This window comes from Heterocephalus glaber, unplaced genomic scaffold, assembly GCF_053883595.1.
Source record: "Heterocephalus glaber isolate CG9 unplaced genomic scaffold, H.glaber_assembly_v1.0 deba00000281, whole genome shotgun sequence".
NCBI lineage: Eukaryota > Metazoa > Chordata > Mammalia > Rodentia > Bathyergidae > Heterocephalus > Heterocephalus glaber.
The window spans coordinates 23353772-23369644 of NW_028258139.1; the positions used below are offsets into that span (position 1 = coordinate 23353772).

A 15873-nucleotide genomic window follows, 5' to 3' on the forward strand; every position below is an offset into this window, starting at 1 on the left:
TGTAAACACACAGTACGTGCACTAAGTAAGTATACAATAAAGAGCATCACCATGAAATTACTAAGTTCTTTTTATTAGATATTTTTCATCTTGACAAATAAAACTATTGATAAATATAAACAAAGGAGACAAAACAGCTAAATTAAAAGCAAGTTTTATATCTTAGTTTTTTTTATGTCTCTAATGTGTTTATATACACAGCACCCAAATTGGTTATATAATAGTTAAACAAACCTTACCTGAATAGAATACATTATAATTTTAAAGCAGTGAACTGCAAATTCGTTAGGATCCCACAGTTTGTGATGATCTAAATGCCTGTAAATAACAAGTAAAAATTATTTTAAGAACTCCCCATTATACTTTCTTCCTTTAGAATCACCAACAATATGAAAACTAACAGAAAATTATCTAAAACCAAGGTTTCCATGTCCAAAAGTGATACATTTTAGGGCGGGGGATTTAGCTCAGTGGTTTCGCCTCCTGATGCGCAAGCGCAGGGACCCGAATTCGATCCCTGGTACCAAAAAAACCCCCAAAAAACCCAACAAACAAAAGTGATACATTTTCCCCTCAACTGCTAAAGCTTGTCATAAAACAGCAAAATACTGAACTATATACAAGACTAGAAATAAATACATGGATGAAGTGGCAAGAAAGGAAAAGCCCCTCGTCCAACTCCACAGCGGCAGACGTCTGGGGAGGGGAGTGCACAGGGAGCCAGCAGCAGTGGAGGCCAGGTCTGCCCATCCCCAGGGCCCAGTGCTGGCGATTTTGGGGTCACAGACACAGAGGTGAGAGACAAATCTTGGGGCATGGACACCCAAGAAGGAAAATCCCCAAGGTTTCCAGGCTCTCTACACCATCTCAGCCACCAAGATCTATGAGTTTGGAGGCCTAAAACCTTGCACATAGCAAGCACTGCAGGAGTTTATAAACGCACTGCGTCATAAGAACCACTGTCCTAGATGACAGACACAGTTTACTATTCAAAACACCTTTCAAAGAAGCTTAGAGAGTTTCACTGATTGAGGGCTCCCTGATACAGAGAAGGATCAGAAGGTACAGCTACAAACTAAATTGGCTGAAATGGCTGAAAAACACTTTTTTGACTTAAGCAATTCTAAAAAACTGACCACACATTATACTCAGTTTGAACAAAAATATTTTAATTCCTTATAGTTATTTCCTAACCCTTCTTGTTCAGAATTTTAATAAAGTAACCTACTAACATACTGACCCTATCTTATATAGCTCTATCTGATCAACATTTTCTAAGGGCAATTATGGCCTTTCCACAACTTGGAGATAAGATCTTCACTAATTAGGCATAGACTATTAAATACAAAATGTTAAGATTTCTAAGAATGTAGTGTATACTTTCTCTTCTTATCTGATATTACCTGCTTAACTATAACAAAACTCCAGCTAATGTTATCAGTGTTTTGTGCTTTCTCTTGATTAAAACTGTGATACTTAAAATGTCTATTAAATCACTTACGTTCTTTACTAGATCAAGTAACAATTAAAAAGCCTACTTCAATGTTGAACAAAAACGTTCCATACAAATAACATTTCCACAGCTGGGCTTTTCTGTGGTACTGGGAATTGAACCTAGGGCTTTTCATTGAACTTTATCCTTCCCCTTTTTAAAAACATTGTTATTTTGAGACAGAATCTTAGTAAAAGGCTAAATTGCCAGCTGGATTCAAACTCCTGCCTCAACCTCCCAGAGTGCTGGAATTACAGGTGTGTAGCACCACATCCAGCTCAACAGTTTTTGATACCTATTTCTACTTACTTCAAAAAGATACCACCCCCTAGCCGGGGATTTAGCTCAGTGGTTCCAGCGCCTGCCTCACAAGTGCAAGGTCCTGAGTTCGATCCCCAGTACCAAAAAAAAAAAGATACCACCCCCAAGTTCTCAAATTAGATATGAATTCTTTGTTTTGAACTACTAGATCTTTTTTGCCTATTCTTGTAATTCATATTATAATTACTGTGCATGTGAATCCTCCATCAAGTTCATTATTCATTATATGCTGTACACCTGGTATCTTAAGTAGCAGAGAGCATTTAGCATTTAATTAACTGCACAATATAATAATAACAACATCTAATTAATATTGAATTAACCAGGATTTATGTTCAGTAAGTTACACATAGAAAAGAATACTGCCCACTTTCAATTACTAAACTCAAGTAGAGTTAATCTGGTTATCTTCTAGGCTAGCCCTCTAGATTTTTGAGACCTCACAGATTATCTCTCAATAAGAGTTTTAAGATAAAAATAAATTCCGATATTAAATTAGTATATTTCAACATTAAACAATAAACCTGCCTTCAATATATTAATGTAATTTGGGTTATTTTTAGAACCATTTCCAAAATCCCAGAAGGTCTTTACATAATAGATCTCAACATAGGGCTGGGGGCAGAAGGGGATCATAGATACCTCTGGAAACCTAATGATTCTCTGGCTCTTATTAAAATTTTGTGGTGTATAGATTCTAGTGCTTAATGTTCAACTTTGAGCTGTAGGGTAAAAATATCCAACCTAAAAAACGAATTTTGGGTGGTGATATTCAGAATATTTTATATATGCTAAATCCATTACTACAGTCAGAAGGGAGAAAGGATACAGAGAATTTTAACACAAGAAGGAATAGCAAAAAAGTCCAGAAACTGCACTGAATTATGTATAATGGATCTATCATCTGATAATTGACAAAGTTTGAGAGAGAGAATATTTATGTGAAGAAACCCAAAGCTAAAATGTATTTCACCCAGAGGAAAGAATATAAGGACCAATGAGATATTTAAGGCTCTGGCTCTGACTATTCTCTAGGTAAGATGAAATTTACTCAGAGAGATGAGCATGATCTAAAGCAGCCCAGCCACAGGAAAAAAAAGCCAAGAAACAGAAACCAGGAAATCAAACTGATCACAGAAGTTTGTAAAACAAGACACTTGGGCACCGTTTTAATATTTTACTGCACATATACATTTCAAGGTCTGTATGGAGATATCCAGGTTAAATGATATACATAATACTAAGCACAATACTTTATATTTGAAGGGAAAAAAAAACCCTAGTTAATTGGCCGAACCAGTGCTCCAATATACGATCTTTAACCTACTCATATGTTACTTCCACAATGTTAGGCTGTTTCCAACAGTTACCTGCTCATACAAGAAAAACTTATTTGTCCTCTGTAAGAATATAAATATAAGATTAATATAGCAAAGTCATAAATAACCAGAAAAACACCAATGACTCACGCAAAAACTGGTCTCACAGCATTATTCATGTTCCCAAAAGTAGCCCGCCCCAGCAGTTCCCTGAGACAGTCCTCAGCCAGCACAGAGGGATTCTCCTCTTTGTCAGCTGTAGGAGAAGGGGGGCCCATGCGACTGAAAAGAGACATAAAACATTGGGAAATTTAATATTAGCTCCAGTGGTTAAATAGATTTTATTTCTCAGAAATGTTAAAATTACATTTTTTAACCCCAAATAACTTTAAAACTTAGTTCTAACTTCATAAAATGTATTGAGTTTCAAAGTTAATCATACAATCTTTGAAATAAGGAGAACTACATTAAGCTGTGTAACTTGTTTCCAACAGTGTCCTTTACACAAAGAAATAAAACACTCAGCAGCTTGCTATTTATTCACATTCATCCTTTACATTTATACGAAAATCTTAGTAAGAAGAGTGTCACAAGACCATGGTTAGGTATCCCAGTTTAATAGTAAGTGAACAAAACAAAATAACTGAAAAATAAAGCCTAAGAATAAAAACTAAATGCTAAAAGTTAAGTAGAACACCTGTACATGCAAATGTCTTCAGTAGACAATATCTGTTTTGTTAACACATTGAAACATTATTTTAGGCTAATCATGCTCATCAGCAATAGGAAAGATACACAATGGAGCCCTAACTTTAGAAAGCTGAAATGAGAGGATTCTTTTTTGCTCCAGATAGAGACCGTGGCCCTTGGGAATGAGGGCCCAGCACAGGAGAGGATGCGGTTGAGGTAGGAAGGTAGTTGGGCTCTCCCTGGCCAGAGCCAGAAAACCTCTTATTTTAGCAAAATAATGACCTCTGTTTCCTGGATCTCACTTATGCTAATGCTGTATCTTTACAGGAAATGGCTTCTTGACTTGCTTTTGACTTCTTGAATTGTAAATACTTTTGACAGAAAAACTTCAGCTTCAGCTATGTACCAAGAATAGGAGAAGTACAACAAGGAGCTAAAATAAAGTTTCACACTTTCCAAAAGGATTCTAAAGCTGGAGATAGTAACATCTAAAGAATTAAATGTAAGTCCTTTTTGAAGTTAGCATAAATTTAAATGAATAATAAGCGCCACCACAGTTATCACTGCTATCTCATTCTTAGATCACTTTTATTTAGATACTGCACATATAAAGATGAAAATTATAAAATTTAAATTTTAGAACTATACATGTAACTCTTTTAAATTTGTTTTAGCTTTTCCTCTTCAAATTGCAAGAATCAAGAAGGTCAAGAAAAATAAACCAAACTGGAGAATCTGGGTTTGAAGCTTAATCAAACATAATCTCTATGTAGAACAACAGAAATGTGGAAAGAATACTTGCTTCCGGCACTTGAAAATATGAAATAAAGTACAGAATTCCTGCTGCAATTGAATGCTGAAGGAAAAAAAGAAAATCAGCATATACTGAAAAACAATATTCCATTCCAAAATATCTTAGAAAAATTAATCAGAAATGAACAGTGTCTAATATTTTTGTTGAAATCCAGCTATGTAATGAATAGCTATTGTCATTATAATTTTGGCTATTCTAACTCCCTAAAAAACATGCTAGACCTCTAAAGAATAACAGAAATTCAAGTATAGTTTCACTTTCTCACACTGGTAACACTAAGTAGTATTAAAATAGTTTTTTTGGCTTTTTTTGGTACCGGGGATCAAATTCGGGACCTTGCGCTTGAGAGGCAGGAGGCGGAACCACTGAGCTAAATCCCTGGCCCAGTATTAAAACAGTAATTTGGATACTCACTAATAAAATGAGCAGCAAGTGTGATCTAGAAAGCCTAATATGATCACTGCAGACTAGCAATTTTTTCAGAAATGCACACATTTTAAAATTCATTTAACTTTAAGACCACTTCTTGCATAACACTAAATACAAAATATTCTTATCCCAGCAAGTACACACACACACATACACAAAAGCAACAGAGCCTCAACGGAACCTCTTTATCAAATACCTGTCAATATCCTCTATCTTTTGCATGTTAAACAGAAGAGATGGAACAATCTTATCCATATGCTGGGGTTCCCAAATGGTAGCCCGAAGTTCATCATTAACTGTTTTGCGAACCACACCCTGAATACCTCTTATTCCAGCAATTCGTATTCTATAAAGAAGAAAAATAAAAGGAGCCATGAAAAAGTTATTTAAAACAACTGTTTGCCTAGCTGAGAGAACTGATACCAAGTAAATATTGTTTTTGCAATAAAAAGTATCTTAAAATAACACACAATTAAGTCTATGAATTTAAAATCTCAAAAATCTGGCGTAACAGTCATATCCAAAGATTACTTTGAATATCATCTTTCTAAAGTCAATATTTAAAGTTTAAAAGAATTGTTAAATACAGAAATATCTAGTATATGCATTATTTTTCAATTAAGAAAATCAAAAGCATAGATTTTTCAGATGATGCTGATTCATATTCCAACTAGTATGAAGTGCATTCTCTCTATTTTTTGCCTAGAAGTCTCAAAGCTGAGTGGAACCAGGATTCACTGTTCCTGAACACCTGTCATACCTCTTCAGACTTCCCTCACTGGTCTTCTCTACGAGGTCCTCACCTCTTAGGAAGATAAGCAAGGCCCTTTACCTCTCAAGTTAAGTGCCTTTTTCAAAAGGTACATGAAATAAGAACTACTAAGTCCACACAGCTTCAGCAACGCATACAAGTCTGAGGAGAGATAAGCATTAGGAAATATATGAAATATAGGCTTGAAATTTATCAATATAGGAAGAGAATGCTGCTCTATCCTCAAATCCCACTCAGAGTCCTCAATGTCCTCAAGCTGTCCACGCTCTTATAGAAAAAAAAAGAAAAATCTATAGGTCCAAGAATGAGAAAAGTGACAAGGAAACAGCTTATAAAAATTGCAGAACAAGCAGAGCTAACCTGGTTCTTAAGACATATTCCTTCTGGCCAAATTACTTTCTTTTTATACTGTTATTTACTTCTTTTTCTCCCCATTGTTATTTTCTTTTATCCTATTACCTGTGATACCCACCAATTAGATGTTTATTCATCTTATGTAACATCATCTTCCATAAACTGTATATAGGTTTAAAGGATGGAAGATATGTATAAAGGGGAAGGGCCTGCTTTACAAACCCTTAGGAACAATGCAGGAATTTAAGAGCAGTTGATAAAGAGAATCACACCAAACTGGTGAGAGTGAAATGGAAAACATAAAGACAAACTCTGCCTATTTCAAAGGCAAAATTGCCTAAATATACTGCTTTCTAAAACATAAAGAAGTACTGACAGACACTGATCAGCTCTCTTAAGTGGGCAAGCCTAACATCACACAAAAGGTGTTGCTTTATCTACCTGCTGCTACTTTTTTGGTGACAAGATGGTCAAGCACATGGTTGCATGAACAAACAAGATGATACACATACCATGCCTTGTAAGTAGCCTAAAGGGAGCAGCAGCAGATGGCAGTACCCTTACTGTGGGGAAAGGGGGTGTATGACAGGAAGGATCAGCAATAGCCCCATAGCACCACAGTCGGCATCCAATCCAGATCTAACATCTGGCCTACCTCCACATTATGGCCATGACCTCCAAAGGGATCTCGGCGTTTCCTCCTCAATAAAATAGAGCATTTGTCTGTCATTCCTACAGCACAGAAATGCTATAGACTAAATGAATTAATTCCTGTCAAGTCTTTAAATAACTGGCCCACTGTAAGCAATCAATAAGTGTTAATCACCACTATGGTGATGATTTCTACTACAATGAAAGTTCTTGAAAAATTATACTTAAAGCTTAAGATTATCATGCCTGAGTTAAAAAGGGGAATAATTTTAATCCTCAGTGCTGCAAAAATAAAAAGTTTCTAGTTTTCAATTTTTTCTTTTTAAACACTAGCGAAAAATGTTAGACGAAAGTATGCCATTTCATTAGGGGATGATAAATACCTAATAATAAGGTATTTGCCTTATGATACAAATTTCTGAATCTTAAGTGTATCCTTTCATTAATGTTGTAGATATCAGAAACACTTGTCATTAATTTATATGTGAAACTGTTTTTAAAAACATTCTTAAATGTTCTTTAGGAAGGAAAAAAAATGTTAGAAACTAAGATAAATAAGAAATTAATTATTAAAGCAATTATAAGTATTTTTACCTCAAAGGCATCACACTTCAAAATAAAGGAATAATAAGAGGAATATAAATGGCCTACATTATAGTAAGGAAAAATTATAATCTAACAAAGCCACAATCATATCTAATGAATAACTATTAAATCATCTCATTATTTCTCCATGTTAAAATAAATTTTACATTTGTTTTTGTTCTTGTAAATCAACACCATAGCTAGACTATATACAGCCTGTAAACTCCATCTAAAACACAGCTGTATTTCTAAACATTCCTTTATTTTAAAACTAAAAATCATAAAACATTCTAAATCTTGATTATTGACTGCCCACAATAACTCTCTAAATTCAGGCTGATTTCTTTCTTTTTAGATGTTTTAGAGTTGAACATTAGTTTAAACTATTTTCCATATTTACCAAGATCATCTTGACTTTAATTCTTAACTTGGAAGTTTCTCATTTCTAACTATATACAGTATCATCCTATACATATATACTGTTCTGCAGATAAGTATTCAATTGCAGATTTTTACTAGGATTTATCTAGAAGACATGTTTAAAAATGCCCACGATTTCACAAAAACTTTAGGTTGACGATGACTTGATGACCTTCATTTCATTCAATTAATCTCTTTATTCTGGGGATAAGATGACATTTGAGGAAAAATATGAACAAATTGAGGAAACAAGCCCCGTGGGTACCTGGGAATTGTTCTAGGCACAGAAAACAATACTCTTTAGTACAGGGAGGAGAAATATGTCTCTTGTGCTTAAGAGGCAGCCAAGACATGCATGTGACTGGATCAAAGTGAAAGCAGGAGAAAATGACAGAATGGTGGTTTCTGAGACAGGCAGCAGGAGAACGAAGGGACATTCTGGCTATAGCAGAGTAAATCTTAGGAGGGAAATGGGAAAGCATTTTTATTTTACAGCTTATGTCAGTTGTTATACCTTCTATTGGCAATGGAAAACCTATTTCACCCATTCTCTCATTTTCTTTGATAATCACTATGTAATATATAAACTTAATTAATAAATTACTTGTAAAATAATACATACTCTGTTCTTATTTCTGGATCACTATGACAGGAATGACACATGGCACTGAATCGAGATACAAAAAAGTCGTAACGTCTGTGATAGGATGGTGTATCTTCTTCAATATTTGCAAATTTGACAAACTAAAAAACAAAAACAACAATACAAACAATATATCTCAACTTTTTGAAAGTGTGGAACAAACCCATTTACTTTCATTATATGTTACATTAACAAGCAACATTCAAATAAAAGGAAATAAAATACAGAAAACACTGCATATACATTCAAAAAGAATTTTTAAAATAATGAACTTAAGAAAATCAAGGATATCACTTTATCAATGTTAAATGTAATCCAGTTCCCCTTCAGTGAGAAAGCCCAGACTTTCTCTACGAGAGGACTTGCTCTACAGCCTCTCTAAATTTCCTGGATTCTGACAATGTTTCTTTATGTGATGAATGAGCTTAGTTAAGCTACTCTATAGAATTTTAGGATATTATTTCTTAGTGGGTAGAAAATATTCCTAGACAGTAAGACACATGAGTGAATACAATTTATCTGAAAAAGATGGGATAAGAAAATGCAACATAAACTGAAGGAAACATGACAAACTCAGTAGAAAAAAAATAGAGAAAGTGTATAGCACAATTTCCAAAACAAAGGAAAAACTAAATAAAGTATATCTATGAATGTCATATTGGATTGGCATAAGCACAAAGAGGCAAATAACAAATGAAATTGTACAAAGACCATTAATAAATAGAAAAATATTAAAGCAATACCCACCATATCTAACAATACAAGGCACTGAGTAACACTAAAAACTTAAGACTTCCAGGGAATACTAAATAATGTTGATCAAAACAATATAGCATTTGATTCTTATAGCATATAACTCACTTAAAAGTAAATTGCTGGGGATGTTGGTCTTTTGTCCTAATTATTCATTACAGTGCTCTAATGGCACTGCTGGCTATAAACAAAGAAACTTCTGAGAATTTATACTAACCCCACCCCCAGCTATTAAACCATCTCCCCTAAACTTTCCTTAAATAATTGTAAAGGAAATAGGAGAAGCCTGAAGTAGCTATCTAGCCTGAAAGTAAACTCACCACTTTACCTAATTCCATATTAAAATATTCAATATTTTCCTTTGAAATAAATGGACAAAGTTATACTAAGGATTCTAAATGAGGATCTTATTTATACACTGTTACTTTTTTTTTTAACAGTCTACTTCTACTGGTAATAATAACTAAGGATGCCATGCACTGTCCTAAGAGCTTCATATACATTAACTCGTATCACATAACAATCTTGTAAGTTTGCAACTATCGTTACCATGATTTCAGAGATGAAAGCCTGGGGAAAGAAAAGGTTAAACAAATTGCCCCAAGATACACAGCTGGAGAGTGGTGCAGGTGTAATTCAAAGGAGGGCAGACGGACTCTGGAATCTATGCTGGCAGTGTATGCTTCCTTTTTCCTCATACCAGAAAATAATCATCCACAAAGGATAGTAGATGATATATGATTTGGTTGGTTGTTGATAAAAATGTGTGGATGGGAACAAACAATATTCATATAGGTTAAATGTCTTAAAGTTTTTTCACAAGGACTAAAGGTTATGAAGTAAAACTAACAACAAGAAAGAAACATTACAACTGTGCTTTAATTTTCCTTTTCACGTATTCATGTAAAGACAACAGAAAAAGCATTATCACTATATTTTATTTTCCCCTTTTTTCCATCAAACTATACAGTATATGGTTCAGGACAGAAGAAATGAATGTGCTAAGTAGAAACAATATAGAAATAGTCTAAAAAGGAATGAAGATGGAAACCACTACTTTTACAGCCAATTGATATAGAAAAAAAAGTCTTTTCAACAAACAGTAACAGAACACCTGAATATCCACATGTGAAATGTGGGTAAAGTTCAACCCTTAACTCACATCACATACAAAATATAACTCAAAATAGATACTAGACCTAAACTACAAAACCCTTAGAAGAAACCACTGTTGTAACATTTTGTGACTCTGAATTATGCAATGGTTCCTTAGATATGAGACTAAAGCATAAAAGAAAAACTGACAAAAGAACAAAGAGATCAACTCCATGTCATCAAAATTAAAGCATTTCGTGACTCAAAGGATACCATCAAGAAAGTAAAGACACACCACAGAATTAGAGAAAATATGTGCAAATCATATTCTGAAACAGGACTTGTATAAAGAATATATAAAGAAGATCTATGGCTCTACAAGAAGAAGATAAAGCAATTTAAAAACTAAGCAAGCAATTTGAATAGGCATTTCTCCAAAGAAGACATACAAATGGTTAATGAGCTTTAACAGCACTAGTCACCAAAGAGACGAAAATCAAAACTACTATGAGATACCACTTCAGAGCTTTTAATATGGTTATAATAAGAAAAGACAGACAATAATGTATGAGTGACAATGTGAGGAATTTAGAACACATATACACTGCTAGTGGGAATATAAAATGAGGCAACCACTTTGCAAAAATTAAACAGATACCATGTTTTGGTAATTGCACTGCTAAGTATATGCCCAACATAATGAAAAATTTATGCCCACAAAGAAAGTTCTAAACAAATGTTTATAGCAGCCAAAAAAGTGAAAACAATCCTAAAGTACAGAAACTGACGAATGGCTAAATAAAAATGTCATGGAATACTAGTCAAGTCATAAAAAGAAATGGAGCACCGATACAACATGGATGACTTTTCAAAACATAATATTATGTGAAAGAAGTCATGCACAATAGGTTATATAATAGATGATCCCATTTGTTTGAAATATCCAGAATAGGAAAACTGATTAAAAACAGAAAGTACGTTAGAGGTTTCCAGGAGTAGGGGAAGGAAGAAATAGGGAAGTGATAGACACGCAACTCTATAAATATCTGGTGAACATCACAGATTTTACAAGGAGAAACAGAAAACAGCAGGCAAAGTACTCCAATCATTTTCATCTGTATTAGTTGTCCAAATGCACTGGCCCAGGAACTGGCATTTACCAGGTGAAAACATTCTAAGACATTTAATTCTAGATATGCTAATTAAACTTAATTTAATAAGGAATAATTTTACTCACAGAATTTGTTCCAAGAACTTGAAGTTTTGGTTCCCCTGATTCCAGCAGCTTTGCCACCATATGAAGGAAGCTTTCTACAAATGGCTTGATGCTTTGTGAATGGCAGGCCATAAGAAGCTGGTCCAGGGCCTCCATAGCAATTAGAACATACCTAAATGCAAAGGAAGAGCAGCATCAAAGCATTTGGTGCTCTCTTAATTCTCTGATGTGCTATTCATTGGAATAATTAAAATAAGTTTATTTAAATGCACTGAAGGGCAAATTTAGTAGCTTCTCGGTGAAATCTTAATTCACAAACAATACTAATGATCTTAGTAAATTATACAATAATACACATACAGATGTATACAAAAGCTATTGCATTTCTCCACTGTAAAATAATTACTTCACGATTTATCATTATCTTTGTGTAGTTTTTATGTGTAAACATGGACATCTCTCAGACTTTTAAACATATTTATTTGTATATGACCTAACATAAGTATTAAAGCAATGTGACTAAATCTCCAACATGATCTACTTTTTACATATGAGTTGGAAAAAACAGTACCAGCAACAAGATTTATGAATTTTACTTTACCATTTGATGATTTTTAAATATTGTATCTATTAAAAACTAAACTTCAGAGTCTTCAGATATCTTCCAATGAACTACAAAGCTCCTTGTGCCATTACCCACTCAAATGGTCTGCGTGGTAACAATGTGGAGGCACAGAAAGCCAATACATCACTTGGAGGTTGAATACTCTCAGAAACTAGGAGCATAAAATGACAATGTAGAAAAGCTACCCAGATTGCAAAGTTATTACTTCTCAAGAATAAAGAATGGGGTAAAATGGTGGACTTTTATTTATAGGCAACAGTACAGATAGTACAGCTGCTTAACAGAATCTTCTTGATCTTTATGCTTAATGTTGTTTTCTTTTATTCCCCTGAGACATAAAACTAAACCTGTGTGAAAATTTAGTTGTTTATCAGGATTTGTTTTCAATTTGGAGATTTATTTTTAAATTACAGCATCACACTTATAGACTAAAGGAAGCTGATTTCTACCATGCCCCATTAGAGTAATTCCAAAAATTAACAGATGCTGAAGCTAATATTTAACTTTGTTAAATAACATGAGAATATTCACAAAACCTGACCACAAGGAAATATACACTGCGGCATCTATATTGATGTTACATGTCTTTTTATAGTATTATAATGTTCTATCCTCTACATACTGTTTTTGTCTGCCTAGATGGCACAATAATTTATAGGATGATTTAGAAAGAATTTTCCAAATATACTAGATTAGCAGCAATTGGTTTCCTTACCCAGAACGATGTCTGACAACATCCCTGGTCAGTCTTTCTGCCAAATAAGAACCTATTCGATCCAGCTTCTCTGGAGCAGATACTGCATAAAATGTCAATTTTTCCATATCAGCTTTAACAAGGCCATCCTAAAAACAATGACAAGGAAAATTAGGTTATCTACATTATTTTAAGTGGTGCCTGATTCACATTTCCCCTTTTCAGACTGGAGCTGAATCTAAATCTTTGTTGAAATTTTCTGAATATAATCCTATGTTGTTATTCACCACTGTGCAAACACAGACCTTTCAAAGTTAAAGAAATCCTCCATTTAGGAAAAGCATTTAAATAGTCCTTCACAAACAATGTAACCATACTCTAACACTTTCCTTTATAAAGAAATATCTCAACTGCAGAATGTTGGAATGGAATGGATTTTACTGAAAAGATTTCAGAGAATTCCCTTCAATTTAAAAATTTTAATATTATATTAAGCCTATATTCTTCTACAAATACAAATAAACATATTACTTTTTTAATGATTCAGAACTTGCTGATACTCTTACAAAGTTTTGCAATTATTAACGAATAAGAAAGCATTCAGAATTGTATACACTTCTATTTAAACAATGTATTTTTTAAAAGAAGAGGAAAAACAACTGTTCCCTGATACAGGATTAGAAAACTGATGTCTCTGTCTTCTAATGGTGACATGCTACATGTCAGAAACTGTGATAACCACTAGAGAGCAATAGTCAGCAAAGCCTGGAAATCATAAGGTCCTGAGTTCAATCCCTGGTACTGGGGGAAGAGGAGGGGAAGAGGAAAGGGAAGGGGAAGGGGAAGGGAAGGGGAAGGAACTGTATTAAATGATTAGGTCCTCTTACACAAGGAAAAACTTGCCTGACATCACATGGCTAGAAATGAAAAGAAATCACTTATTGTTTTCCCCCTCACTAGAGAAATCTTTGAAAACAAGAGCTATGACATGTATGCTTCTGTATCCAAGCACCTACTGCTAATCCACCTTGGATATATTATGATATTTTTATATTTGTTTCTTTTAATAAATAGAAAATATGGCAACAGGATGATTACTATATGAATGCACAGTTCATGAAAATCTTTTAAATTAATCTATTTTACGTATTTCTATTTAAATAAATGTTATCCAAATCCATGGCAAAATATCCTTTCCACAACAATTCTGTGATTTATCTGCCATGATTGCTACCAAATGTTTGAAGCTCTCTCAGTGTCTACAAGGTGGAGTGGATGAGGTAGATGTCCTCCTGTCATTCACATTCCTTCATCCTCGGCCCTTTACCTTACCTTCAGTAACTATATGCCCCAGACATCCCAGGGAAATGATGATGTGAATATTCAGTCTATTGACTGATATATCTGACATTTCAAATCAGAAATCATGGTCAACAGTGTCACCGCCCATGATAGTACCATTAGGCTACAGGAACCTGGGTGAAGCCCAACTTGCTTGTTCCTTCAAATGTCATTTCTTGCTTTCCCATGCCTTTTCTTTCTTCTCACTTGCAATGAAAAGACTAATATTCTCTATATTTGCAGGGAGTGTACATTCTCCAAAGCTCAGCAAATCTAATTTCCTCTAAGAATTCTTTCCAGAGATTCCCAATCTGCAGTGATACCTCCTTCCTTCAGAGGCAAAAATTTTATCACTTGATTACTTACTGGTTTATGCATTATAACGTAATACTTAGTATGCCTTTGCTTTGTCAGTCAATGGATGAAAAGCTCCTAAAAGGCAGGTACCATGTCTTAGGGATTTCTAATATGCTAGAAATAATTTAGGCTCTGACAGCTAATAGTTTTTAGGACTAACTTCCTCTATAAAACTGAGTGTTTAAACAGATTTGATTAAAAGTGAGGTAGATTAGGCTGGGGGTACAGCCCAGCAATAGTGCACCTGCCTAACATATGCAAAGACCTGGGTTTGATTCCTAGCACAGAGAGGGTGAGAAGGAGAAATATTACTGTTAACATAACCAAAAGGTCTCCTCATAGTTGATTACTAGAAATCAAACTCACAGGTAGCATTTTGTGTTCATATCAAATTAATGGGACACTAAAAGAGTTTGGAAAGTCCAGGGCAATATCAAACAAAATCACTCAGACCGAGCTGCCTTGATATTAGTCATCCTCTAAAAATTTCAAATTTTTACAAAAAACCTAAATAGTATTTAGTAAATAGAAAACGAACTGGAACAGTCTCCCTTTACCTTTTAATTCTCTTCTAATAACTGTGTGGCCAACTCTTAAATACTTTTTGGGTCCCAGCTTAGATTTCATTTTCTTTAGGTCTTTATTCTCCTAAATCCAAATTAGATACCACTACTATCTATTCCAGTTACATTTTGTACTTCATTTGTCTATCAATATTTTTTCACACAGTAGTTTACTTGCCAATTTTCTTATCTAGGACCTTGGTGAGAGCAGAAACCCATGTCTGTGATCACGATTATATCCTGAGCAGACAGAGTAATTCATCTGGTGCTGGTTCATAAATTTTTCATGAGTGAATGTTATTTAAATTAAACACTATATAGATTACAAAAGAACATCATGCATCTATCATCCAAGATGTATGCCTAGTCTACAAAAAGAATCTGAAAACTAGACAAGCAGGTATGGTCACTTAGAAGTTAAAAAAGAAGTACGAAACAATTGTGTGTGTGACATACGTGATGAGACATGGGGATAAAAGTAGAGAAATGAAACTAGGGAAACCTTAGGAAGGTCAGCAGGGGGGCAGAATGGGTCAGCAAAAAGGAGAACCAGTAGATGTGGATCAAATTACTTTTGGATCCTCAGGGAATATGTTGTCCACCAGGCGTTTGTAGCGAGGACGCAGAGCAGAACAGCAGCAACATACTCCTGTTTGAAAAACAAAATCAAAAGGTATAAAAATTTATACTGTAAGCTGACCCATAAATTCAAGTTTCCAAATATTAATGGGCTATTAAA

At 34.2% G+C, this 15873-nt stretch overlaps 1 protein-coding gene across 5 annotated transcripts in view; it reads right to left on the reverse strand.

Annotated features, from left to right (window-relative positions):
- The window catches only part of Efr3a (EFR3 homolog A), an 88815-nt gene that overhangs the window by 37682 nt on the left and 35260 nt on the right, over nt 1–15873 (reverse strand). For 4 of the 5 annotated variants that reach the window (XR_015441390.1, XM_004837935.3, XM_021251926.2 and 1 more), the window contains exons 2-8: nt 15707–15783; nt 12895–13022; nt 11576–11726; nt 8470–8591; nt 5262–5411; nt 3283–3414; nt 240–318 (exon numbers count right to left, since the gene is read on the reverse strand). Coding sequence is in view for 4 of the 5 variants with exons in the window: in XM_004837935.3 (XP_004837992.1) it covers nt 240–318; nt 3283–3414; nt 5262–5411; nt 8470–8591; nt 11576–11726; nt 12895–13022; nt 15707–15783 (839 nt within the window). In the remaining variant the exon portion in view is untranslated. Of the gene's footprint in view, nt 1–239; nt 319–3282; nt 3415–5261; nt 5412–8469; nt 8592–11575; nt 11727–12894; nt 13023–15636; nt 15784–15873 lie in introns of all 5 variants that reach the window. The other variant, XM_021251942.2, reaches the window with a different exon arrangement.